Raw genomic sequence first — 27,965 nt, forward strand, 5'->3', positions numbered from 1 at the left:
GAGGGCATTGAGGCTCAGAGATGTTAAGTGGCAGAATCAGAATCAAACCTGCCCTGACCTACTCCCAAACTGACACACCTTCCAAGGTATGATACAATTACGTAATCTGCGTAATTTATACAGGATCTCCTCACTGATGCAGACCTCTGTGGAGTAGTAATTATTTAGGCAAAGTATTGACTCAAAACAACGTATCCATTCATAACCATGAGCACATTTTAGAGTCCTTGTGGTAATAAGAAGATGTGTTTACATGCCTGAAATGCGGTTTGCTGCCCAAAAGTGCTATATTCTCTTGTGAGGAACAATAAGTGAACATTTATCGAATATAATTTCTGTAAGGTGAACAAAAGAGGCCAAATTTCCTTGAGTAATCGTTTCAGTGGTAAACCTGTATTGTACAGTCTTCATTCAGTAATGGTTTATTAGGCAACTCTTCTGTCAAAGGCATCACAGTAGATATTTGAGAAGGCACGAAAATGAATACAACACAAAACTCGTAAAGCTAATGCTTTCTTTTTGAAAAAATATTACAGAAAACTTGACTCAAATGTGATAGGGCAAGGGCGCCTGGGTGGCTCAGTTGGTTAAGCGTCCGACTTCGACTCGGGTCGTGCCCTCCCGGTTTGTGAGTTCAAGCCCTGCGTTGAGCTCTGTGCTGACAGCTCAGAGCCTGGAGCCTGCTTCGGATTCTGTGTCTCCTCCTCTCTGCCCCTCCCATGCTCATGCTCTGTCTCTCTCTGTCTCTGTCTGTCTCTCAATAATAAATAAATGTTAAAAAAAATTTTTTTAATGTGATAGGGCAAAGTCTACCATTTCATGGATTATTATTCTCACAAGGTGTACCTTGCCCAGCACATAGTAGGACCATGAAGACACATTTGAGAAATGAATGACTAACCTGTCATTACTGCTAAACATTTTTTCTCTATTGGAGGTCATCCCTTAAGTTGTCTTGTTATAAGACCTAGCGATAGAACATCTCTTTCGCTCTTTCTGAGATGGAAGGGCGTGTACTTTAAATTGCTCTATTGAAGGTGATGACAAATTTAGGCGAAAACAGCCACATTTTTATGGCACCTTTCCTCCCCCTCCACCGCCCCCCCCCCCCCCCCCCGTGACCATCATGTGTATCTGGGATATATCCAGGCAGGAAATTAAGAAGGAACATCCACTCAATTTCTGAGCATCTACTATGATCTACTATGAATAGGCTACCTCCCCCACTTTAATTTGAGCCACCTGACAGTTAACATTATCTTCCTATGTTTTAAAACGATGAAAGCAAGGTCTATGCATTTCAATCATGTGCCTGGCTGGGATTTCATCTAGGCTTGGCTGCCTCCACATCTCCCATCTCTCATATCAAATCACATTTCAGTCAAGAGTCCTGGAATAGACTATGAGTCTATGGTCTCCCAAGCTGGGGCTCAGCCCTGGGTTCATCCCCTACAAGCTTGCTAAGTTGGCCATTCAAAGAAAACACGGGTAGTTCTACAACCATGTCCAAAACAGATTCCTCACTGTTCAGTCCACATCTGCTCTCCTAACGATGATGTTTATCTCATTTTTGCTTTCTAATGACTATCACACACTTCCGTGCCCTGTGTCAGTGTGACAAATCCTTCACTGCTGTTTTCATTAATCATTCCATTGGTTGAGTGGCTCAGGCTGTCACACAGTAGACAATTATGGGATTATTTTATGGAAAACAGACACTGAAACATTATAATGAAATTTCAATTATTTTCACTCTCCTTGTGGAGACATTTATTTATTTATTTATTTATTTTTGCAAGATCGGGTTAGTTTATTCTTCCCAAATCATTTATTTCTCAATTTAACGATCTCTGACCACCACAGCACTTTCAAAGACAACCAGACAATAAATCAAATGTTTTATTTACCCAGCTTTCTCTTTTCTGGATGTATTTTAAATAGAATAGAGACGTATATTTTGGGGAGAGACTTTAGGTTTGTTCACCTATTAGAAATGAACTCTATGGCCCTTAGGACTTCCAGTCGCAATCCTGTAATTTTATGAACTCTTGTTTCTTTTGTTCTGAGTCCTGCCTATAACAACGATGGGAACAACAACCAGCACAACTATCAGCCCTGTGGTTTCTCCGATCTCTTGCTGGTGTTCATCAATGTGGGCAGCAGCTGGCCGGCGAAGCTCCTAAAGCCTGTGAATTAGCACTAACCTTCTACCAGCAGATCAGACCCTGGCCTCATAAAAGCTCGAAACAGCATCAAAGCGATTATAAAAGAAGAAAAGAGGAAAAGCGTGGCCACTAACTATCTGAACATATATTGTTTCAGAATTCAGCAGTGACCCTCGAATGAGGACCTCAGCCAGACAAAGGTATTTTTCTAACACAATCACTCAAATTAGGTTAGCCATCGACACGTCAGGATTTTAGTCCGCCCTTATTATTCCTTCCTAATATTTAAAAAAGCTTCAAGCTGCAGTTTCCAGCACCGTTGTTGTGTGGCTCACGTTTTCCCATGGTGACCATATTTTGAGCTCAGCTCTGACAAGGAGGACTAGAGATATTAAGGTGTGTTTGTATATGCTTGTATTCCTGGGGCTTAAAAAAGCAATAAGCCTCCAGTTTTCCTCTTACATCGGAAAGATCTCGGAATTCAGCTCTCAGTCTTGTATTTCCCCCCACGAGAGGAAAAGGTCTCAACATCACAGCTGAACAGTGGTTTTCAATCTCAGTCTGCAATCTTTCTGAGTTCTTAAAGGATGTTTGGAACAGCCTAATGGAAATCACGTTGGGAGCATATTGTACTTGTAAAAATAGTCTAGAGAGAATGTAATGCTTGGTTAATTATCCAGATGTGTAAAAGCACAATGAACTAGGGACTTAAAGAAACTTGTAATTGCGTATTCCGTCGCAGCCCTCCCTTCTTACATGTTCCCGCAACATTCACAGCGGGCTTCCTGTACCCCTGCCACCCGGTTACTTTTAAAGGAGGAAAAAAGATTTCATATCTAAAATCAGCTCCCCTAGAAGAAAAAAAATCGTGTCAGAGAATAATACTATAATGGAAACAACGTCCTCTTGCAGAAATTTCACATATGTTAGCAGTTACTATTGTTTGAGCTGCTCTGCGTTTCTCGTCTGCATTTCTTACTAAAGTTTAGGTAAAAAAAAAAATAGGTGCAGCTATACTCATTCTCTGCCTTGCTTCTAGGTATACGTTTTATGGTAAAACATGTGGAACCTTCACCCAGGATAATGAGCAATGGCCTTGGAAATGAGACACACCGAAGCCTGGACACAAAGCGTCACTGTCCACGGGTCCTAGTTCCTAAGCCCTGCCTGGAAATGGAAAAGGCGGAGTTGTCAGCCTCAGGACTGGTATGTTGAGCACCCCCTGCTCTGCTCTGTCCCCGCTCCCCCAGCCACTCCACCTGGAATGAACATCTCTTTGAAGAACTCACCTATGGGCTGGTCATAACTCCTTCGTGTCCCCAGAAGGACACAGGGCGGGCTACCCTTCTGGAAGGAGTCATAGCAGTGCTGTATCCTCTAGCATATCACCAACCACAGACTGTTGGTGGAACCACCCCCACTTATGGAGGAGATCAAAGAAAATAAGGGGATATGCCTTAAAGAGAGCTTTATACACACATTGAAAAACCTCAAAAACGGGGAAGAGCCCAAGTGTAATGGAGTAACAAATGATACAGCAGCCCAGAAGACAGGACTGAGTGAGAGGGACCTTGACTTCATCTGGCCTCGGGGTAGACTCTTATTTCACTGGGGACCATTATTTTCTCTGAGAGAAGACATGTGTCCTTAAAATGGCCAGTTGAGAAAATTAATGAATGGGGAAAGCTGGAACTTCGGTATTGTGGTAATCTGTACAACTTCTTAGACATTTCTAGACCATGTGTCATCTAATTTCCAGACCACACTGCTGCAATTAAAAAAAAAAAAAAAGAGGGGCGCCTGGGTGGCTCGGTCGGTTAAGCGTCTGACTTCGGCTCAGGTCATGATCTCACAGTCCGTGAGTTCAAGCCCCGCGTCGGGGTCTGTGCTGACCGCTCAGAGCCTGGAGCCTGTTTCAGATTCTGTGTCTCCCTCTCTCTCTGCCCCTCCCCTGTTCATGCTCTGTCTCTCTCTGTCTCAAAAATAAATAAACGTTAAAAAAAAATTTAAAAAAGAAAAGGGCAAAAAGAATAAAAGAAGGCTCCCAACAAGACTATGACTTTATCTAAACATCTATTGTTCTGCAAAATGAGCTTAAAAGAAATGTAGAATCTCTAGGAATAGACACATAAGAAAAACATCTTGATCTGTATCTCTTGGTCACATACTTATGCAAAGGTACACGCTATGCTGCCTTCCAAATGATATATTCTTATTTTGTATTCAAAGGATGCTTCTCTAAAAAAAAAAAAAAAAAAAAAAAAAAAAAAGAATCCAGCACAGCCAGTATGGAAAACAGTATGGAGGTGCCTCAAAGAATAAAAAACAGAACTACCATATGATTCAGCAATTCTAGTTCTGGAAAATATATCCAAAGAAAACCAAAACACTAATTTGAAAAGATAGCTGTGCCCTCCCATGTTCACTGCAGCATTATCTACAACAGCCAAGACATGGAAACAACCGAAGTGTCCATCGATGGGTGAATGGAGAAAGCAGTTGTGTTACATACATACAATGGAATATTATCCAGCCATGAAAACTGAGGAAGCCAACCATTTATGACAACATGGATGGAACTTGAAAGCATTATGCTAAGTGAAATAAGTCAGACAAGGAAGACAGTGTATGATCTCACTTACATGTAGAATCTAAAACACACACACACACACACACACACACACACAGAAAACAAAGAAAAAGAGATTAGACTTGTGGTCACCAGAAGCAGAGGATTTGGGGGAGGGGGAGTTGGGGGAAGGAGGCCAAAAGGTACAAACTTCCAGTTCTAAGTCACAAATTCATTTTCAATTCTAAAAGAAATATTGGCAGGTCACATGACCATAACTGAAAATAGACATTTGTCATGAGCTCAAGAGTTAAAGTGGCTTGGATGTCATCTAATAAAATTCAGCAAGTTCCAAGCTTTAATAAATAATTGCATTCCACGGACTTCAAGCCTTTATATCACTTGAAACTTTCATTTACTCCATAAAACTTTATGATCAAAGCTAAGTCTTTACGATTAAAACTCAGCCTTCGCCAGAAAGACAGAAACGTGCAAAAGGACAGGGAACTTCTTTTATGTTTGTATAAGGTTGATAACCCTTAGACATTCTGCACGAAATAGGGAAGGGATGTTGACTCCCCTCTACGCACAGTGCACCTGCTTTCTGGAAGAGGCAGGTCTTAGCGATGGAGGTTTTGAGGCTCCAGACAGCATCTACACAAGCAGGGTTCCAATCTTTAGCCAGTTTCTTGTCTACAGTCTTTGGGCTCCGGAATCCAGCTGCTTAGTCCCAATCCTCGCTGAGTGACCTTGGTAAGACCTACCTCGCCTCTCCAAGCCTCAGTCATCTCAACTGTATGATGGGGATGATAAGAATAGTGCCAGCTTCAGAGGGTTGCTATGACATACATAAAACAGTGCTTAGCCCCATGCCTGCCCTACAATCCACTCTCAGTCTTCTCAAATAAGAGCTACAAATAAAACTAGTGAACTATAGACTCTTGAAGGCCTCCTTCTGGCGGCCAGATTCAAGCCTGGGCTAAAAGGATACTGGTGTGGGCCTGCAGAATAGTTCTCTCCCGCTCCTTGCTTGTATATCAGTGCTGGAAAATCCCCAATTACAACTATGCCTTCTATTCAGATACAAGCATGTTGAGAGTAAGTTTAATTTATCAGATCCTTTCTAATGGACAGTGCGCTGATGGCAAGTCAGAAAGGGGGAGAGGAACAAAATAGTCATGATGGAGAAACAGGACCTGAGCACAATATAGCCAAGGAAAGAAAGGGAGGCTGGGGGTGGGAGGTAGGGTACTGGATGGACCTGGAAAATAAAGGAGTAGAAAGGAGGGTTCTCAGGGCCTGGGACACAGAGCAGGGAGACAGGGGCGATGGAAGGGAGATGAAAAGAAACTGGTGAGAAATATCATCAATATTTTTATTTTGTCCAGCAACAACCTTGCACAAGGCTGCTCTGTAACATTCAACAAACACTTTGCTTAGTAGTGTAGGAAACACATTACACAAACATGGCTCCCACCTACTGGGAGCCTGCAACCCGAACCCGGTGGACCATGATGATTCCAGTAAATGTTGTCAGACTCCATGATCCCAGCAGGACTTCACTCATGCAGATGAAGATAAAGTATCCTATTAAGCTCACTAATTTTTAAATAGCTTCAAAGCTTTGCCTTTATTTGGCCCTCACATTAACTATGGTTGCAAAATTGCCTCTGAGGCAACTTGGCCCCTTCCTCCCGATCAGGGAGAGATGCTCAGTTGTAACCACATATTCTGCCATTTTGGACACGCTCCCCATTCGTTGCCACAACCACCCATAGGCACGGAATCTTTCCGGGGAGAGGACGCAAAGCCACACGCTCAGAGAACAATGGGCAGTCCCCCTTCCTCCCGCCGCCACCTTCCTGCCTTCCAGTGAGGGCTGTTTTGCTTTAACTTCTAGCTGGGCCCACGTACACTTGAGAGGATTCTCAAGTGAGTCTGTACCTCAAGAACAAGAGCAATCTCACTAATAGTTACTGGCTCAGAAAGGATAACCCTTATAAAGAAAGTTAATTATGTGAATTAAATGCAGCTTGTTTCTCTTTTTGAAGTACATTTTTTTCATGCCTTGAGGAGGGTGATTTACAGACACATTTGTCTCTCTTTAGAGAAAATTAATTCCAGTTGGTGTTCTGTGCCGAAATGGAGAGAAGGAGGGAAGGAGACAAGGCGGTTCTTCCTTCTGGATCGTACCGCCTGCAGATCCCACAGTATGCCTGGTTGTGGGCTCGCCATGGTCCACACGGCAGTGGCAGGGGGCCTGGGTCGGTCCCGGCACGTTTCGCTACTATCCCAAACTTTCGAATATCATCTTCTAAGCCCCACCATCGTTGTTTAGACAAAGCAAACTATTTCTTTTGAAGATGATTTCAAAATAACAGGAGAGACAATGCCACTTCCCAGAAAGACGTGAGCAGAACTTTTAAAATATCTCAGACCCTGTCTATATACATTAGGTCATATGCTTTGGAGCCACAATGTATTAATCCAGCTTTTCACCATGAACGGTAATAACAGTCATCGTGTGTTCGGTACTCGCCACAGCCATCACGTCATTAAATATTTGAGGAGGATTATCTAATTAGATGCTCAAAACAATCCTATGAAGTAGGTATTGTTATTACTTCCAGACTCTCTTGCACCAAATTCAGGGTGCTGAACAGCTGCTCCAGACCTTTTGAGATCAGGCTATACCCCTCACTCATAGTACGCAAATGGAAAGGATATTTAGGTCCAGTACATTTGCGCTGAAGAGGAGAAAACCTTTTCTTTTTTTTTAAGTTTATCTATTTTAAGAGAGAGAGAAAGAGAGAGTAGGAGAGGGGAAGAGAGAGAAAGGGAGAGAGAGAATTCCAAGCAGGCTCTGTGCTGTCAGGGTGGAGCCCGACACGGGGCTCGAACCCACGAGCCATAAGATCATGACCTGACTCAAAAACCAAGAGTCAGACGCTTAACCAACTGAGCCACCCAGGAGCCCCAGAGAAGCATTTCTGAGTTTACTCATTTATTTTTCAATCACGATCCTGCTACTTTAGTGGCATTGTTTGTTCAGCCTCCTGAACAGTGTGAGGAAATTAAAAGTTCTGAACAGATAGGATTTCCCTTTCTTGAAAAATCTATCACAACGGTTTTTTTTTTGGGGGGGGGGGATGGAGAGAAGGAGGGTGGGTATTACATTAAAATTGCAATTGTATACAGATGCTATAAGAGTACATCTAGGTAACTACGGTTGAACATCTAGTAAAGCAAAATATCCCTGAAAGTGATCTAATTGAAAAGCCAAGCCCTCCGACTGTAAGATGAAAAGCAGGGGCCAGGAGAGGTTAAAGAACTCGCTTGGAATCACCCAGAGAGGCAAAGCCAGCAATGAATCTCAGGTCCCCTGATTATTAACCCAGAACTACTTTTCCATTCTGCCTCCTAACCTTAATACAGAAGACCAGATGGAACAAACTAGACTGGAAAAACACAGCATTCTAATAAAACAAACCACCAAGGTGTTATTATTTAGTGCTCTTCCTTCTAGAAAGAGATGTGGCCCTGGATTTAACATATCCCGTGTAGCCCCTATGAAAATGTTGCTGTCTGGTGACTGCATCTCATCCCAGCTCCTGCCTGCCCTCGTTCACATCTTCCTTCATCACTCGAAAGGCACAGGTTTCCTTAAAAGTATTCATCCCGGCAGCCAAGAGTGTAAAAAAGAAAACTGTCCTTTCCTACACACATTCAGTTATATGCATGAAACCACCGGGCAGACGTGAAATGGACAAATTTCTCATCCAGAATTGGGCAGCTTTGCTGAAAGTCCAACTTCATGGTTAATAGCATCACCACATTATTTGCAAGGCAGGAATTACACACTAAGCAGATCGCTCTTCTGGTGGAGGTGGAGACTGGGAATTTTTCAGGGTGGCTTCCAAAATGACAGAGGCATCACTTCCTGCCCCTTTGCCCCACTTGCCTCTGAAATGGGTTAAAAGTCAAGGACCAGCAGGGAATTACTGGTAGAGATCCTAAATAATCCTGACCAGATAGCTGGCTTAAAAAAGATGTTAGTGGAGTAAGCCAAACAGTTAGAATATCCTTTCCAAATAGAGAAGAACGCAGGCAGAAGATGAGGAAGTTCCTGGTTCCATTAACTTGCCATTTCCTTGGAAAAACTGAGACTGTTTTCACCTTGTCTCCCTTACGGTGGACCTCTGTGGTTTGAGCTTATCCAGCATCCTTCCAGCCCTTCCTCTAGTATCGTCACTGGGGTCTTCCCTGGTGCACCACCCATCTCCCACTCTCAGGCCTTGTGATTCAGAGGCGGAGGGCTTCACTGTGATCCTACCCTTCCCAGGGCACTGGGTGGGCCTCAGGCACCATTATGGCCAACGTGTATGTCCATCCCCTTGACCCCAGTTAGTAGTTCTAGAACAGGCATGGGATCCAAATGGGTCACATGAGATTCAGGAATATAGTGGAATTATTGGGGAAGAAAAGTTGAGCTGATAGGTTATACTTAGAACATGAGGATGGGGTAGAGGTTCAAGGCTACCAGTGAAAAAAACATAGCTTAGAATGAAACTAGCGCAGTACAAAGTCAAGTGAATAGATCAAGAGAGAAATTCCTGATGACAACGTTTTGAGCACCCAGACACAGCCATGATCCCGTTTTACTTAAGCCATTTTGAATAGGGTTTCTGTCACTTATAAGCAAAAGATCCTTGACTAACCCACCCCTACGCATCTTTCAAAATCCGGTTTAATTGTCACCTCTTCTGTCCGGCCTTTCCTGAGGATCCCATACTGAGAGAAGTAAGCTATTGGCACTCTCCTTGTGCTGTCTTTCCAGCCACTTGTCTAATCGTCCTTTTCATTCAGTATTTTACCTATTGCCAGGCTTTCAGACTAAGGGTAGGCTCAATGTCTTATTAATGGCTGAATTTCCAATACGTGTCCAATGGCTCAGCCACCGTAGTCACTCGATATATGAGTGCTGAATTGAATCGAATGTGATTCTAACTACTCTTTCAGCGAACACTGCACCCCTCAACGATTTCCCATCACCCTTGGGATAAAGTCCAAAACCTTCCATGGGCCTACGTGATCCGTCTGCCTCTCCCTTCTCAGCTCCTTCTACAGTGGCCCCGTGCTATTCCTTGAGCACACCAAGCCTGTCCCCACCTCAGAGTCTTGGCATTTGCTATCCCTCCTTCCTGGAAAGTTCTTCTCTAAGATAACCGCAGCTATCACTCTACTAGTCTCATCTACTAGTCCGCATCTACTGGTCTCGGCATTTTGCCCAGTTGTGTCCTTACCGGAGAGCCTTTCTAGTATCCAGGATAGCACCTGCACCACTCTGCAACCCCCACCTGCTTCATCTTTCTTCATGACACTCATCACCGCCTGACGCATAGCGCATATGTATTTCTTCACTTATCACTGTCTTCGCCTCTACAATGTATGAAGGCAGGAAATTGTTCTGTTTTGTTCACAGTGGTGTTCTTAGCACCTTGGGATTCCTGGGCTCCCAAAGTATTGGCTGCTATACGTGTTTAAAATAACCTTAAATTTAACTGGATGGAAAAAAAAAAAAAGCAAACCCTAAAACTGAAGCCAACCTAGGCAAGTGAACTTAACTGTATGTTAAATTGTAGCATATAGTGGCTCAGTCGGTTGAGCATCCAACTTCGGCTCAGGTCATGATCTCATGGTTCGTGGGTTCGAGATCTACGTCAGGCTCAATGCTGATGGCTCAGAGCCTGGAGCCTGCTTCGGATTCTGTGTCTCCCTCTCTCTCTGCCCCTTCCCCGCTCGTGCTGTCTCTCTCTGTCTCTCAAAAATGAATAAACGTAAAAAAAAATTTTTTTTAATTGTAACGTAGAGGGGCCTGGGTAGCTTAGTCGGTTGAGCGTTCGACTTCGGCTCAGGCTATGATATCCCTTCTAGTGAATTCGAGCCCTGCATCAGGCTCTGTGCTGACATCTCGGAGCTTGGAACATGCTTCACATCCTGTCTCCGTCTCTCTGCCCCTCCCCTGCTTGCACTCTGTCTCTCTCAAATATAAAATAAAATATAAAAAAAATTTAAAAACTTGTAACATAATCAGCCTAGGGAAAAAATAGAGTTAATTATTAGAACTTTGAAATATGGTACTTTTAAACCTGTAGTGAAATATAGTCTAAGGATAAAAGTAATTGTAGCAAAAAATATTGAATGTAACTTGGAGGTTTCTTTGTTGGTAGCGGTACTGATGTCATCTTCTAAGATCATTTTGCACATATTGTTAGGATCCAGCAAAGGAATAAATACACTGATGCTGCTGGGAAACACGGTCCACAACGTGGGAGAAGGGGTATACAAACACAGAATGGGGAAAGGAAAAAAGAACCTCGTGATGTTGAATTAGAATTAAGGGTCAGTATGAAGTCATTCAGTTCCCTGGTTCTGCTTACAAAGAAAGCCTGAAAGAAATGGCATCCCAGGAGCAATGGGCACACTTAGTGCTCAGATGTTGAGAAAAGAAGAAAAGGGGAAGATCTTCTCTGTAGAAGACTACTAGATGACATCTATAGGAAGATAGACCCCCCCCCCCAAAAAAAAATCACCATTTACAACCCCCCCAGTGGAATGACGGATTCAGGCAGGAATCATCAATGAAGGCGAAAACTACGGGGTGACAGATCTGGAGGGAACAGATTTCCACATGGTCTCATGCTACTTACTAATTTCAAGAGAAAAAGGTGCCTTTCCAACGGTGAGATCTGGGAGAGACCACCTGGGCCAAGTGACCAAGTGTAGCATCGCCAATAATGAGACAAACTGATATTACGAGCCTCCTGATGGGATAAGATAGGAGGCACACACATCACCCATGTCATGTTCTTGCCGAAATGTTTTCACTGAATCTACGCGTTGAGGAAAGAATCAGCCAAATTCAGAAATGGGACATGCCACAGGGCACCTGGCCTACACTCTTCAAAATCATCATCATGAGACAACCACAACAATATGTGAGGGGACTGAGACCATCGTGATATACAAAACTTTACTGAGCCCTATATTTATTTTTAAAAAAAAAAAGGGTTCTAGAGAACATTTGGGGGATAATTAGAGAATTCTGAATACGGGCTGAATTAATGTTAATATATATTTGTGTACGTGTATGTACATACTGAATGCATGAGTCACCGTACTTCAGTCCCGAGGATATTGGAAGCACACAAGAACACAGGACTTCAACTTACCTCCCCCGTGGCATAAAAGTCATTGTTTTTATATTCAGGGAACAACAGGAAAAAGTGAGTTAGTGCACTGCAAAAAGAAGAACAACAACAATAAAAAAAAAATCACATGGAATCAGAAAAGCTTAATGCTATGCTACCAAAACTAACCTTTTGACAGTAAGTTTCACATTTGAAGGAAGAGGCCATTAGGCTGTGAGCTCCTGTAGGCATTATTTTCAAAATGTCATGTATGTAACATTCCACACTGTGGATTGTTAGAAAATAATTGTGGGCTTACTTTAGGATACTAAGAGGTTGAGACAAGGGGACATCAACACTCTGGGCAGGTTTCCAAATCTCTGGGTTACCAACCTAGATCTTCTAGCTGTTGAGGGTACCCTTGAGCAAAGTGATACAGGCTTTCACCTATTATTACAGCAATTTCTTAAAAAAATTTTTAATGTTTATTTATTTTTGAGACAGAGAGAGAGAGAGAGAGAGAGAGAGACTGAGCATGAGCAGGGGAGGGGCTGAGAGAAAGGGAGACACAGAATCTGAAGCGGACTCCCGGCTCTGAGCTGTCAGCAGGGTTTGAACTCACAAGCTGTGAGATCGTGACCTGAGCTGAAGTCGGTCATTTAACCGACTGAGCCACCCAGGTCCCCCTACAGCAATTCTTAGAGGTAGTTCTGCAAGCCTTATGACCCCATTAACCTGGGTTTCTGGTGAAGTAATGAGAATGTTACTTGCTTACCAACATCTTCCTGTGAGGAACCCTGAACATTTCTATTGGGGGGGGGGGTCCCACAATTTCAGTATTTTAATAACCAAAGAACAAAAAGGCTGTAAAATGACCATAATTTAAAAGAAAACCACCAAATGGCCAGATATAGAACTAACAGTACAGTGGCATCTAGGCTCCAAAAAAATCACACTTACTAAAGAATGCCAATAGCCACTTCAATGAGTTCTACTGAAATAGATTTAAACAGACTCCAGAAATTGTTTCATCATAAGCAAGAAAAGGGTAGATTATTGAATGATTCTCTACTTGACCAAATCTTTCAAAAAGGAAACAAAACTTGTGGAATTCAGAAGCTCTATCAGTGTTTTGACCCAGATTGCATTGTCTGAGAAGTCAGGCAGAGCTTTGTTCCAGCTTCCTGCTGAGGGACTAAAAGCCACGAACCATCCAGTGAAGATGAAAGGCAAGGAAGGAGGCCCTGCAAAACCAGGAGGAGGAGAAAGTTCAAGGGTTACAGAGAGGCAAAACTGGGTCATTATGATCACTGCTCACTGCCGGGTCTGGCTGCACTTAATTTGCAAAGGCTCCATAGAAATCCATCATGAAAGACCACTGTAGAGTTTTGGTGTATTTCTGTATTTATTATTTACAGTAAGTAAAGCCTTTGTAGCAACTAAATCTGGGAAGCTGCACTATATAGCTTCCATGTTTGTTCTGGCAATGAGATGGCTTTAGCGTAGAGATAAAAATAGGAGTTTATTTTCTACCCTTCCCTCGCCAACCTTCAGGCTAAAAACTATTTCTCTTCTCTCTTCCTGCTAGTTGGAATGGCAACAGACAGTTTAACATAGTAAATCTCAATTAAGCCTCGTGCTTTGGCTTAAAGTTTATTTCCTTGGAGAATCTGTTAAAGTTGTTAGGGTCGCCAGATTTAGCAAATAAAAATACAAGACGTCCAATTAAACTTGAATTTCAGATAAACAACAAATAATGTGTTAGCGTAACTATGACCCAAATATTACATACTTAGATTTATAAAAATTATTCATTATTTATCTGAAATTAAAATTTAACTAGGCATTCTGTATTTCATCTGGCAATCTTAATTCAAGGAGCTAACCTTCCAGGTTACTTCTAGCTTGGAAATGCCAGGATTCTCTAGCTGAAGTTTCCAAGTTCTCCACTTGAGGAAGTTACAGTTTTAACACCACAAGAGGATCAGAACAAAAATTTGGCTAATCCGAGCCTTTGGTAGGTCTTTTTTTTTTTTTTAAAGCTTATTTATTTTTGAGAGACAGACAGATCATGAGCAGGAGAGGGGCAGAGAGAGAAGAAGACACAAAATCTGAAGCAGGCTCCAGGCTCTGAGCTGTCAGCCAACGCAGGGCTCGAACCCACGAACCGTGGAATCATGACCTGGGCTGAAGTCAGACACTTAACCGACTGAGCCACCCAGGCGCCCTGGTAGATCTTTCTTAAATGGGAGTGAAGGAAGAAAAAAGTCAATTTAGTAAGTTAGATTTACATATGCCATTTGCTTGTTTAACTGTGTCTTAGTCAACTCTATGTAATTCTTATTCCACGGTGAGGGTTTGCTCAAAAATACAATCTAGAATCACGCCTACATAAAATTTCAAATTTAGAAGCAGAATTGCTAAAATATATAATACATGCTAGACACACATTTGCACGCATGCGTGTGTGTATGTGCATAGTCACACGAGCTCGCTGTCCACGCACAGTCACAAGAGCTCGCTGTCGCAGGAAGCTTGCCTCTGCCAGACGATGCCATTTGGCAACATTGCTAGCATTGTGCCAGGGGCTTTCGCTAACAGCTAGAATTTTAGTCAAAGGCCATCTGGTGGTAGAAAGTTACACTGAAGGACAAGAAGAAGAAATCTACCTCGCAGGGGAAAATGACTAGAAAGAAATTATTCCTCAGATACATTTTGTAAAAAGGGAAGCTGGTAGGTTTGGGCCACAGCAGGTAGATGGAAATGATAATGCACTAGAGAATTTGGAGAGGTCTAATGGAGTCAGAGGCATAATGAACACAAGACGTTAAAAAGAAGTTAAAACAATCTAAGCAAAAGTTCCATGCCAACAAAGGCCAGACAAGGGGGAGCTTTTGTCAGTAACAGTTTGACTGAAATAAGCACAGTGCCAAGAAGCTTGGCAGTTTTGTTCAGCAGTGGCATACGGGCAGCCATCCTTCGCCTTCATTCCACCCCCACTATGGCCGGGCCATGATCTGCTCCGTCCAGTGTTCTCATTTAATATGTGAAACCAGTTTCATAGTCACATGGTTATGAAACACGTTTTAACAATTGATATTATTTCCCATACAAAGCGGCAGGTGGAATAGAATGGTAGTACCGTTTCCATCTGGCTGCTAAGAAACTAACTTCAGGCACGCTCAAGATGGGTAAGCACCAGACCAAGGACTAGGGGAGCTTGTTGACTACTCTATTACCAGCATCAGGGACAATGTCTGGCACATAGCAGGCAATCGATAAACAGTGGTAGAAGGGGAATGGTACCAGACCATACACTCCAGATCAAAGTTAGTAAATTTGTTATTCTTTAGTATATTTAGTTATTTATTTTACCTAAATCAGAGGGGCATTGTGGCTCAATAGCATGTTCCAAATAAAAAAAAAAATCGAATATTTAAATGTCTGGTTAGTAAAAAGCCTTTGCTTCCAAACAAACACACACAAGGGCAGCCTAAGTGTGAATGTCAAATGCCTCTTTAGGAGTCTACTCCTTATAGGCACGGACTATTAATAGTCAGAAGGAATGGGTTTTTCAGTGGAAAAAAAAAAAAAGATGGTTTTCAAAAGGAGAAAAAGAAGGTCTACTCTTTAAACCTACGTTTATGGGTTTCAAAGCGACCTTCTTATTCCAAACACCCATCTGGAGAGCTGGAGAGAAGAATGTAGTCACAAAGGGAAACAAATAGTGTAAACTATAAAGGAAACAGCTGAAATCAGTTTTCTGCACTACCCTTGATTAGCTATTTTCCAGTTCTAAGAGCCTGAAGCAAAAAGAACTAAAACAGCTATAAACAATGGATGCTTTGAAATAGGTTCTCTTTACATGTCATCTAAGAGGAGATGTACCACATGTCAGCAGTATACATCCACACAGAGGGTCAACTGGAAGCTGTAACCATCTTTGGGGGAGGGGAAGAAGAGACAGAAAAAGAATGGCGGGTTGCATGCTCTGGCTTAGAGGGGATTGATGCATTTCTTCACCACAGAACCTCCGCCCTCTGGGTGTTTGCTAGTTAAACAACTGAGCTTGTTTGGATTTAAACCAAAAGAGGGTCAGAGAGGGCAGGGAGGAATAAGGGGAGAAGTAGGTGTTCTATCTGAAAAATGAGAGCACACAGTCACTGCTCATGGCACTTGAATAAACTTGTAAGGACAGCCATCATGATTATGTGTCTATAGGGAAAGAGGAGGTGTCTGAGCTAGGGGCAGAGGAGGGGGAATCCTGTGGAAATCTGGCTAATCTGCTCCCAGGACCCAATGTATCTGGAAGCAGAAGTGTGGGGTCCTAGCCATGCCCCTGGACACAGAATGGAAGCGACAAAATAATGGGACAAATGACAAATGAAAGTGTAGAAAACAGGGGTGCCTGAGGGGCTCTGTCAGGTAAGCGTCCGACTTCGGCTCAGGTCATGATTTCATGGTTCGTGAGTTCGAGCCCCGTATGGGGCTCTGGGCTGACAGCTTGGAGCCTGGAGCCTGCTTCAGATTCTGTGACTCCCTCTCTCTCTGCCCCTCCCCCGCTTGCACTCTGTCTCTGTCTCAAAAATAAATAAAATGTTAAAAAAAATTTTTTTTAATAAAAAATTTAAAAAAAAGAAAGAAAGTGTAGAAAACAACAGCCATATTTGTTTTCTGGGTCCGCAGAGAAGACAGAAAGAAATGTCTCAGGAAGAAAGGCCAGAAGTTACTCTTTCCTCCGTTCCCTAGCCATCTGCCTTGGGGAGAAAGAATAAAATGAAAAACTTTTGTCAGAGATCAGAAAACTCTGATTTGTTATTAGATTTACTTTCACTTTAGCAATTGGTTGGGTTTGCTCACCAAGTAATCAGCAGAATGAGTGTCGGGTACAATTAGGAAATAGGGGAGTTGGTTATCTCATTCTGGCCACTAGGGTTCTGTGAGTAAATGATTATAGGGCATAAGGTGGTACCCTAGTGATCTGAAAGAATTCCGGATTTGACCTCTAGTAACAATTTACAGACTGGAAAAATGTGACCAAATAAGAATGGTCACTTACTTAAAAAAAAAAAAAAAAGTACTAAAAATAACCATAGCAAATATGAGTACGAAAAAAGAAGAAATTCTATGTGCAGTGTTTGACCAGGCTTACAACTTTACATCTTCTTTCCATTTTTTTTCTTTTTTTTAAGTAAAAGAATAGTTGTGGAAGATGAAGGAAAAAGTCAGAGACTAGCAAACAAGCTAAGCTTTCAGCCTGGGGGTCATGAAGGAGAAGCAAGAGAGGGGAAAATTGCATCTGAAGGCCACAGAAAGAGGAGTCCCAAGAAAAAAGAGAAACGAGCAAGAAGATGTTGTTTCTGGGCAAATACAAAGTTCAAATACAATGTTAGAAAGCACACAACATCCTCTCAGGCACCTAGCTGAAAGGCTTGAAAATAATCTTTGGTCGGGTAATTCTGCTCCGTTTCTGTTGTCTCTTAAAGGATATTTTTACAAAATTATAATCGTGCCTTAGGATTTCAGCCCTCCTTGTTATTTTCTTGCTGACCATTTTTTGTTGTTGTTTTTTGTGTGTGTTTTTTTTTGATTTATTTAAATTCAAGTATAGTGCAGTATTGGTCTCAGGGGTAGAATTTGGCAATTCATCGCTTACAGATGACAACCAGTGCTCATCCCAACAAGTCTGCCGGCCATTTTCACAGTTATCAGTGATAAAGTAACAAAGCAAAAAGCAGACTGTGTGTACGCACATGTGCGCACACGCATACACGTGTGTGTGTGTGTGTGCGTGCGTGTGTGAGCTCCTCATGTAGACGTATTCTTATTATGTCTTTAAGAATTAGCCCATGAGGATCCAGCAGTACTACTGACACCATTGGGTGAATTTCCGTATCGAAATAGAAAAACGTTTGGGCTGAAGAAGGTCAAGAGACAGCCAAGACCTTTTACCTGTATAAATTCCGTGCCACATCATCCTCATTGACTGCGTATCCCTGGGGGTCGTCAGTAAAACTGAACCCTGTGCCCACCTGAGGATGAAATAAATAAGCAGGTATAAACACCGAGAAACACATGCCTCGGAGCCCTCAGGGAGATACCACACGGGAAGGAAATCGACCTTATTCCAAAGGCCAAGCCTCTGAGCTGGGATTTCTGCCACACCACCCCATGTGCCTTTACCCATCCCCATGGTGGGGGCAATGCTGCATTTCACCTTTTGCCTCTCCCCTCCACCAACCCCAAATAAAACAACAGCACAAAGCTCTGCCCTGGGGTCAGTGGCTGAGCTGTCCTGATTCCACAATGTGGACCCTGCCAGATATTGATTTAAAGGGGAGCCATTCACCTTTCCTGCCCCCCCCCCCCCGCCACCGCTGCACTATCAAAGGACCCAAAGTTGTCCCCTCTCTGAAACCTGGAGGGCGCATTGCTCTGTCCTGCTAAGAAGGAACTCTCTAGGCTGGAGATGAAAGACAGTTTGTGTGTGTGTGTGTTTTCATTTTTTTTATTTGTGAGAAATATGGCCACTAAGCCCCCTTCACCTTCAGTAGAGAAGTTTTAAAATAAAGGTTAGTTTGAAACTAACACTTCCTTACACCTAGAAGCGCATAGACAACCAAGCTGTAAATCCAGAAGAAGCTGCCACTTATTTTGTGTCAAAAATCTGCATAAAGGACACACCTCAACTAGGTGTAAACATTTTTGTTTTTGCTTTCCCTAAACACACAAGGGAACAGGACATTTCATTCGACTTCTTTAGAAATACGCAATTGTAGACGAGGAAAGAGGATGGCTGACAAAACTTGGTGGGAAAAGAGGGAACAAGTATCTTGGACTTTTTTTTTTCTCCCTATTTATCTGTTTTCTCGGAACCATCTGGGGCATGAGAGAAATCAGAGAAATCAGTTAGGGGGCAACGACACTCCTGATCTGCAGAAGCTAACTCTAAAGTTACTCTCCTATTTTTCTGTTTATTGGACTCAATTTCAGAAGAACTTCCAAAGGAGAACCCCACATTTTGCTCCCAGATGGGGCTCACTGTGATAAATGAAGGAGACTAGCTTTGACTTTTGAAATCTACAACTCTGCTAGAAATGTTAGGAATTCCAATACTATACAATAACCCATGATATGGCGAAGCCGGATCATCAGTCGAAAGAAACCAATCCCTTATCCTGGATGATATAATTCAGTGAACAGGACATAAGATTAAAAATGAAAGAAAAAAAATCTTTTAAGAAAAAAGAAAAAATTAAGAAAAAAATCTTTCATAAGATTAAAAATGAGAGGAGAGAAAGTAACAAGTAAAATTCCTCCAAACTCAGATTTAATGATATATGCTGGAAAAACGACATCTCAGATGGTGTTTAAGAGATTAAATTCTGTTTTATAAAGAAAACCCTACACCTGTTTCTTTTCCCTACCTTTTTTAAAAAAATGTTTTTTAAACGTTTATTTTTATTTTTGAGAGAGACAGAGACAGAGTGTGAGTGGGGGAGGGGCAGAGAGCAAGGGAGACACAGAATCCGAAACAGGCTCCAGGCTCCGAGCTGTCAGCACAGAGCCTGACGTGGGGCTCGAACTCGGGAACAGCGAGATCATGACCTAGGCTGAAGGGGGTCACTTAATCAACTGAGCCACCCGGGCACCCCTCTTTTCCCTTATTTTTTAAATGTACCTTATATAAAGGAAAAAGACAAGAGAGGCCCACTTGGCATTTCACAGGACCATCGGATACTCACTGGATTATCAATGTAAAGCATGGAAAATGTGGTGGTCCAAGGAAACTCTCTGGGACTCACTAGTAAAACAGAGAAGAGGTTTGAGAGTGGGTCGTTAACCAACCAGCCCACCTACGGCCTAGCTCTGGTCAGCAGCCCAGCAGCCCCACCCGTCCCCATCGTGTCAATGAACTCCTGGGGTCCCTTTGACACTGCTTCAGCCTCGTGCCGTAGGGAACAGACACCAGCACCTTTTTTCTTCTCCCCTCTTCTCCTCTACTTTTCCCAGACCTAGAGAAACCCCCAGAGGGTTTCTCCATCTAGGATAAAGTTTGGAAACAAAACCCCTTGCAACTGTTTCGCTTAGAAAAAAACCCATAAACCTCCTATCTGTCTGATCCAATCAACCATTCTTAAAGTCTGGTCCTTCTAAAGCCTCTTCTTCCTTTCTAATGCCAAAGAGAACAACTCTTTTATACCTGAGTGACAAAGTCGTTCGCTCTCCAAATTCTGTCCCAGGGAAAGTAAACAATCTTCCCCAACCCCCAAAATGAGATGGAGGTGACCCAGGGTTACAACCAGATGTGGTTCCTCCGCCCCTTCCTTCACCCCTGTCTCCACCCACAGCAACTTGCTTCCAGGATATCTGACCATTTATCCTACTGAGCCATACGGTGTTCTGTTGATGTGAATAATTAGGGATACAATTCCACCCATTAGGCTCATGCAAAAGAGCTTGCCCAAATAGTAATAAATACCAACTGCTTTCATAAGCCCAGATTGCTTAAGTCAGCAGCAGATTGCAAGAAAATAGCTTAGAACCTTTCACTCAGATTTCAAGGGAGAAAGCAGCCCAGCCAGGACACTCAGCCTGGTGGCTCCTCCTTCTTGGACAGACATTGTCAGAAAGCTATGTTTTTATAATCTGAAACTATCAAGCTATTCCTAGTGGTTCTGTGTATACTTTAATTTTTTTTTTATGGAGCAGATGTAAGTTTCAGGTGAAAACCTCTCCATGGGAAAACAGAGTCCAAGTAATACTTACCAGTCATGTTACTTGTGACAATATAAGGTCCGTGCTCCACAAAAAGTCCAAACATGGATGAACCTCCTGGCCCGCCCTGCAGCCAGAGAACTACTGGAGCAGCCATGGGCTGTACCTAAGGGGGACAAAGAAGCCGATGACCACACGGAGCACTAAGCAAAAGAATACACCCAAGCAAACATATCCAAACCCTGTGTTTTGCACTGCCTTGACTAAATCTCACAAAGCCTGCCCAGACCCCAGTGTCTGTTCTCCATTACAAGCACAGTGCTGGTTATCTCGTTTTAAATTAGTATTTGCCTCATCATGCTGGTTCTTGCTCAGTTCAGTCTTTTCCTGCCAATAGCCAGAAAACCCACTGAAGATAGAAGCTTTGCCTCTGTAGGCCCCTAGAGATCCAGACATTGCCTAGGGCGTGGCTATATTTTGTAAATCTGTTTAAACTTGCATTTGACCAACCCGTTCCCAAAGAGGCACAACAAAGAACCCGTCCTCCTCGGTGACAGGTCACCTGCTTCACTGGAGCCCAAACTGCCTTCCTGATTTCATTCATTGAGAGGGTGCCCTCAAGGACAACAGCATCTTTATTCAACATGAGGGAACTGTGGGGCGCCTGGGTGGCTCAGTCGGTTAAGCATCCGACTTCGGCTCAGGTCATGGTCTCACACTTCGTGAGTTCAAGCCCCACGTCGGGCTCTGTGCTAACAGCTCAGAGCCTGGAACCTGCTTCAGATTCTGTGTCTCCCTCTCTGTCTGCCCCTCCCCTGCTTGCATTCTGTCTGTCTTTCTCAAAAATAAATAAACATTAAAAAAAAAAAAAAAAACACGAGGGAACTGAGAAGAAGTGCATAGGCCCAGAATCAGTTAGTAACAAAACCCCAAACAAGGTACAAATTGATTTAGGAGACAGGGAAGAGGTAAATAAGAAAAGGTCATTGGCAGGGTGGGGATGATGAAAAATGAGTTTCTGGCAGTAGAGAAAAAGAAAAAGACTTACTCTCTTTTGCTTCTATTTTCATGTGACACAGAGACAATAAAGAATAAACCCAATGATTAAAGAGTGTGAAGAGGCAATAAAGGCAATGTTAAGAGAGTGGGTGAAGGCAGAAAAGAATGGTGTTTCCTTTAAACACAGGTGATCAAGGAAAGACTGAGTGAGATCCTGAGTTGAAGGAGATCTGAATTCTAGATGGATCCAGCCATGAGAGGAGCCAGGGAACAATGCCACAGATAGAGGGAAATGGCGGAGGAAAATCGTCAACACAGAAAAGAGCTGGATGTGAGAGTGGGGAACGAGAGGTCACCAGGTCCTATGTGAATCCTCCAGAGCGATCTGAAAGGAGCTCAAAGTGGCTTCAGGGAGGCTCACAGTTGGATGTGACAGTGAGTGTTGGCTGGAAGTCATGGCTCATTTGATGTTCAGTCAGCCAGGCTTAGCAAGCAAGATCTCATTGCTTTAGCTCAGAACGAAATCTACAACCTCTTACTTAGCCCAGTCACGTAGAGAGCAGTCAGTGTTTCATTTGCACGTTTGAGCGGACTGGTTCCATCTACCCGGATGATGTGAGAAGGCTGTGGGCAGAGGCAAGACTAACGCAAGGGGAGGAGATCTGGGCACCACAGCCAAGAACCTAGAAGCAGAGCTGACCACAGGGTTCTAACCATAAAGACAGATGTGAGACAGGGATTTCTCCTCTCCGGTCACCAGGAGTCTGACAAAGTCAGCCTTGCAGAAAGGGAGGTGGTGGTAAGAACAGCCGTAAGCTGGACAAGAGCCTCTCTAGGAGGGTCTACCCTGAGGTCCCTTCTCCCGCATCAAGGAATTAAATGAGGTAAAATTTGTAAAGCTTTTGGAACAATGCCTAACGTGTGATAAAGGTATAATAAGTACAAACAATCACTGTGGTTAAAGAAACAGGGAGAAAAGGTAGGAGCCCAGAGTCAGACTGGGAACTTGGGTCAGCAGGACTGTAGGGCTGTATACAGGGCTAAAAATCAGCCCAGTATAATGCAAGTCCGTGAGCTCTTACCCCTAACTGGATTCAGATCTGGGCTTACCTATCTACTAGCTGTGTGACCTTAAGCAAGATGTCCAAGCTCTCTGAACCTCAGTTTCCCCATCTGTAAAATGGGGATCAGTAATAGTACCTATGTCATGTGGTTGATGTGAGGGCTAAAATTAATCTTCGAAAAGCTCAGTGAGTGGGATATATAATACGTGTTCTGCACACGTTAGCGATTGATGTGATAAAGAAACACTAGGAATTATAGATGGTTTTAAGATAAACTCTCTATAAATGAGAGGACCGGAAAAGCGGCTTGTTTGGTGTTTATCCTTGCACCTTTGGCCAATACCTTCCCTGGTCAGTTTTTCACTAGTTAGTCCCCTTGCAAATGTCCATAAAGAATTCAAAAGAATTAGGGATTTCTCTTATAAGTTGAACTAGGAAATATTAAAATCAAAGACGGCTTTCTAAGGCTGCTGTGGGGAAGTAGGGCATTGGCATCAGAACTGGTATACCAACTGGAATTGGAAGCCCGGCAGATTCTGGTTCTACTTGGCCACAAAACAGCTGTGTGATCCTGACCCTCAGAATCTTCCAGCCCTCGGCTTCCCAGTCCATCAAATGGCAATAATGCCCACCTCACAGGTGTGAGAAAATGTATCATGAAATGATATTGCAAACTCTGCTGGGCCAGATAAACAGAAGCATCTGTACCCTAACCTGCCTGGCCCTGACTGTGGGTGCTTGGTCTGAATAAGTGATTTTTAGCTCCCGGCCCACGCTCTAACGTGCTGTTCAACACCACTTACCGGGACCACTGGAACTTGTACTCACTCAGCAAGGGAGCGTATTAGAAATGGAGAAGCAATGGATCTCAGTGGATGCAGGTCCAGCCTCCCTGGGAATGTGAGATACTGTGCGCCCACCCATTCCAGTGGACACCCAGCCCCCACTTCTTTCCGAATGTGCACAAGAGCTTCCAGAGGCCACGGTATGCCACATGTGAGCCAGTGGTTCTCAACCTTGGCCACCCATTAAAATACCTTCTTGAAACGTTAGTGCCTAGGCCCAAATCCCAGTGATACCAAATCAGTTGGTCTGGGGTGAGGCAGCCATCAGACTTTTTCAAGGCTCTCGGGTGGTTCTGATGTGGAGGCAGGGCTGAGAAGCTGCAAGGGTAAAGGAAGTCTGTCCTCTCGGGTGCCCAGGCCCTCTGGTCTTTGCCCTCTCCTCCCCTCCCTTTTCATGTCCCTTCCTGTGACCTGGCGCAATGATGGGACCTCTGGGCTCTCAGAAAAATAGCCTGACCCTGAGAGGCCACACTACAAAGTCAAGTCAAACACATCGGTGCCAAACATCTTTATTATGCAACTTTGAAGTACAGGACACTGCATTCTTGGAATGCTTCAATAATAAGAGATCAGCATACACACCTCCAACCTCAGCCGACCTTGCTCCTCGAATGTACTTTCCTGAAGGAGGTAAATGAGCTCGATACCCCTTGAGGAAGCCCGTTTTTAAAGAAAACTCCATATTACTCGGCAATCAAAAAGAATGAAATCTTGCCATTTGCAACTACGTGGGTGGAACTAGAGGGTATTACCCCAAGTGAAATTAGGCAGAGAAAGACAAATATCATATGACTTCACTCATATGAGGACTTGAAGAGACAAAACAGATGAACATAAGGAAAGGGAAGCAAAATAATAAAAAACTGGGAGGAGGACAAAAACATAAGAGACTCTTAAATATGGAGCACAGACAGAGGGTTACTGGAGGGGTTGGGGGGCGCGGTATGGGCTAAATGGGTCAGAGGCATTAAGGAATCTACTCCTGAAGTCACTGTTGCAGTATATGCTAACTAACTTGGATGCAAATTAAAAAAATAAATTAAATACAAATTTAAAAAAAAGAAAAAAGAAAACTCCATGCACACATCTTTCTACCACACTCCAACCAACCTATGAGCTAATACTAGCCTCATCTGTAATGAAATGCAAAAGTCAGATGCTGGAAAATCAAGGTTTACGTATTCAGTGCTAAAGCCCCAAAAGTTAGTTATATCACAGCACACAGACTTTTGTAATCTGATATGACATCCTAATGACATGGCCTGCCACAATAATTACATCAAGAATAATGGCATAAAGCTGTAATGTGATCATTCCTAGGGTGACATATTTAGCTCTCAGTTGTGAGAATGCAGCCCTCTCCCCCTCTGCACCCCCGACTTAGGAAGGAATAAAAGTAAACAAAGACATCCTGAACAAAAACCCACATTGAAAAACTTATAAGAAGCAAGTGCTTTAATTCACTTAAGACTTAACAAAGTTCAGGGCTTTTAAAGTACTTATTATTTTGAAGCGATAATTCAAGAGCATGTGGAACACGAGAAATAGTACATTTATTTTTGTGAAAAGTTCTAGAAATTTTCCTTAAAATTTTTTATGTTACAAAGAAAGCACTTACTCTTAATTAATTTTTATTCAAGAGGGTATTAAAAAAATCTCCCTTATCCCACCAGTTGTAGTCCCCAGAGATGATGGTGGAGATGGTTAGTTTTCTAGGTTTTTCTCTATGCATCCCCCATATACACACATATAAATATATTTTGTAGATGTTATATATGCTATGTGTGTAAATACTTTTTTCCAAAAATAGAATCGGGCTATATAAAATATTCTATATTTACTGTATTCACTTAACATGTTGTGAAAATCTTTTAGTAATAGTGCATATCATCTTTTGGCTAAACCATATGGCATTCTGGATTTACCACAATGTATTAACCCATTTAACATACAACACTGACAGGCATTGTTCTAAGGTTTGGACAGTAGGATACTTAATGTTTAAGAGCATGTATTTTGGCACAAGACTAGCAAGGTCTGAATTCCAACTATCTTATTTTATAGCTGTGTGCTCTTGGGCAAGTTACTTACCTTCTCTGTGTCTTAGTGTCCTCTGCTTAAAAATAATAATAATAATGCCTATCTTATATGGTTGCGATATAGATTCAAAGAATTAATATACGCACAGCACTTAGAACAGTGTCTGGCTATTAATAGCCAAACATCTATTTAAATGTTAGCTCTGATTATTTTTCTGGGGAGGTAAGAAGACAGGAAATAAATAGTAATTAAATAAACGGGTGATATGAGAGAGTAATAGAAAGCCATTAGATTGACTACTTAAAGAAGGCATCTGGTGAGGGGCTAACATTCGAGCTAAGACCTTAAAAGTAAGTAATCCTCTACTAATAAGCATTTATATGTTTAATTATAAAGAAACTAAGATCTCTATTAATGTTGTATAGGTCCAAGTAGTGTAGCAAGAACTGATGATCACGAAGAAGGGACAAAGAAATTATAAATATGAGAAGGGACACAGGAATAGTAAATGTTTGAGCGAGAAGCCTCTCCACTGGAGAAGAGTGTGGGCACACAGGTCCCACAAACCTGCACCTTTTGTTGGTGAGCAAGAAACCAGGGCTTTGCTTCAGAAGCCCTTTAAATTCTTCTGGTGACCCCTGGTGGCCAATTCATGAACTTGGACACTCCTTTCTCAGGGTTTGTACCCAAATGAAAAGCCCAGAAGGAAGCAGGTTATTTATTTAGTTGTTTAGAACCTCTACACACAGAAGTTTCACCATGTCTCACATTAGCGCATCCCAATACTTATTCATAACGATGGTGAACACATCTACCCGACGTCTTAATAGATCATCATTCCAATAAGTGACACTCATTCATTCGGTTTGACATTCTGTACATAAAAGGATACTTGGAAACACCCAGTTTCTCCCTTTCTCCTTGCTTCTAAGCGAGCACAGAGGAACACAGGTAGACACTAATGAAACCAAGCCCTCCTGCCCTTTGCTTCCCACGTGGACGTGCCCTCTGTAGAAGGCATCCCCTTGTGCTCTGAGCCTTCCTTGTCACCCCGCTCCCCATCAAACCATACCCACCTTCTTTTCTGTCCTCTGAAGCCCTCTTCTGTATTCCACGGTAAAGATAACCTTCTACTCAGGCTTCACACATATCGCTGAAGCAGGAAGTTCATATATCTGGGGGTGGGAGTAGCACTAAAGTCTTGCCAATCTTGGTACTCGAAGTCACTTGATTGCATTTTATACAGAAGACCAGGAAATCTGCCACCAGGAAATCTTAGGTATCTAAGCAAGTATTAGGGCAACATTGTCCGCCAATGCCCAGGGCTGGGTACATACTCTAGCTACCCTCTTCTTCCCACCCACCCCACAAAGGGCACCATACTTTGTAAGAGAAAACAGCAACCAAACCACTAACAGGCCCAAATCAATGGTACCGCTTAAGATGAGACGTGCAATTAGTAAATTAATTAAAGCTCCCTTCACACTTCTATATGCAGAGGCTGATCATTTGCTTGGTTTAAGTAATGTGTTCTATCTTAATTGAAGTCATTAGTACCCCAAGTAAATGTCTTGAAATTCCCCCAAGTATGCTTGAATGGACTCCCATTTTGCCACACAGATCCCAGTTCCGCTGATACTTCAGCTGCTGCATTAATGGTTTAATCAAGGCAGCGATTTTTATTTAACGCAATTGGTTTTGTGACTAGAATCGCTAACTAGCTAACTAGTAACATTTTAATTCTACACACACACTCCCAATACGTATAAACAACTTGCTTAAGACATTTTGTGCTTTGGGGAAGAATTTTTACTTACAGTGGTTGCTGTTGACCTCTCGCTAAATCTTCCTTTACTACGATTGTTGCCATTGCCCCATCATCGGGAAAACTAACTTCCTCAAACGTGTTTTGGTTTTTCTGTTTGCTTGTTTGTTTGTTGGTTTTCTGTTTTGAGGCCTCTTGGCATAACTACCAAGCTCCCACTGACTCTCATGGAGCTTTGAGTCATCTCATTAATTTGAGCCAACTTACACACTACTAGAATCTTCTTTACCTTTCTCCTTCTTAACCTTTGTACTTGGCTCTCATTCCTTCATGAGGCAGTTATGGCTTCTCTGTTGGTGCCTCATGCCATAAAGTTGGAATTTAGAATGAATGACGGTAGGCGGTGTGGTGCTGGAGAGAGGCCTGTCTTTCCCATTCTTGTTGCAAACAAAGAAATGGTTGAACAAGTTAGTCGCCTTCTTCTCCATGTTAAATCAGGCACACAACGGTTTCTGCATTTTGAATGTGTCTATGGACGGAATGATCTGTAATTTATCACTTTTAGCTGCTTTCTCCTTGTTTTGTCTCACCTACCTTCTCTTCCTCCAGA

General features: G+C 42.7%; 1 protein-coding gene across 4 annotated transcripts in view; it reads right to left on the reverse strand.

The window, feature by feature from the left end:
• CPVL (carboxypeptidase vitellogenic like) overlaps positions 1 to 27,965 on the reverse strand; it is a 115,743-nt gene that overhangs the window by 69,334 nt on the left and 18,444 nt on the right. For 2 of the 4 annotated variants that reach the window (XM_042921107.1, XM_042921099.1), the window contains exons 4-8: positions 20,694 to 20,808; positions 19,670 to 19,728; positions 17,877 to 17,956; positions 11,967 to 12,033; positions 11,445 to 11,558 (exon numbers count right to left, since the gene is read on the reverse strand). In XM_042921107.1, the coding sequence (XP_042777041.1) occupies positions 11,445 to 11,558; positions 11,967 to 12,033; positions 17,877 to 17,956; positions 19,670 to 19,728; positions 20,694 to 20,808 (435 nt within the window). The remainder of the gene's footprint in view (positions 1 to 11,444; positions 11,559 to 11,966; positions 12,034 to 17,876; positions 17,957 to 19,669; positions 19,729 to 20,693; positions 20,809 to 27,965) is intronic. The other 2 variants (XM_042921126.1, XM_042921116.1) reach the window with 1 other exon arrangement.

This window comes from Panthera leo, chromosome A2 (genome assembly GCF_018350215.1).
Source record: "Panthera leo isolate Ple1 chromosome A2, P.leo_Ple1_pat1.1, whole genome shotgun sequence".
Classification (NCBI taxonomy): domain Eukaryota; kingdom Metazoa; phylum Chordata; class Mammalia; order Carnivora; family Felidae; genus Panthera; species Panthera leo.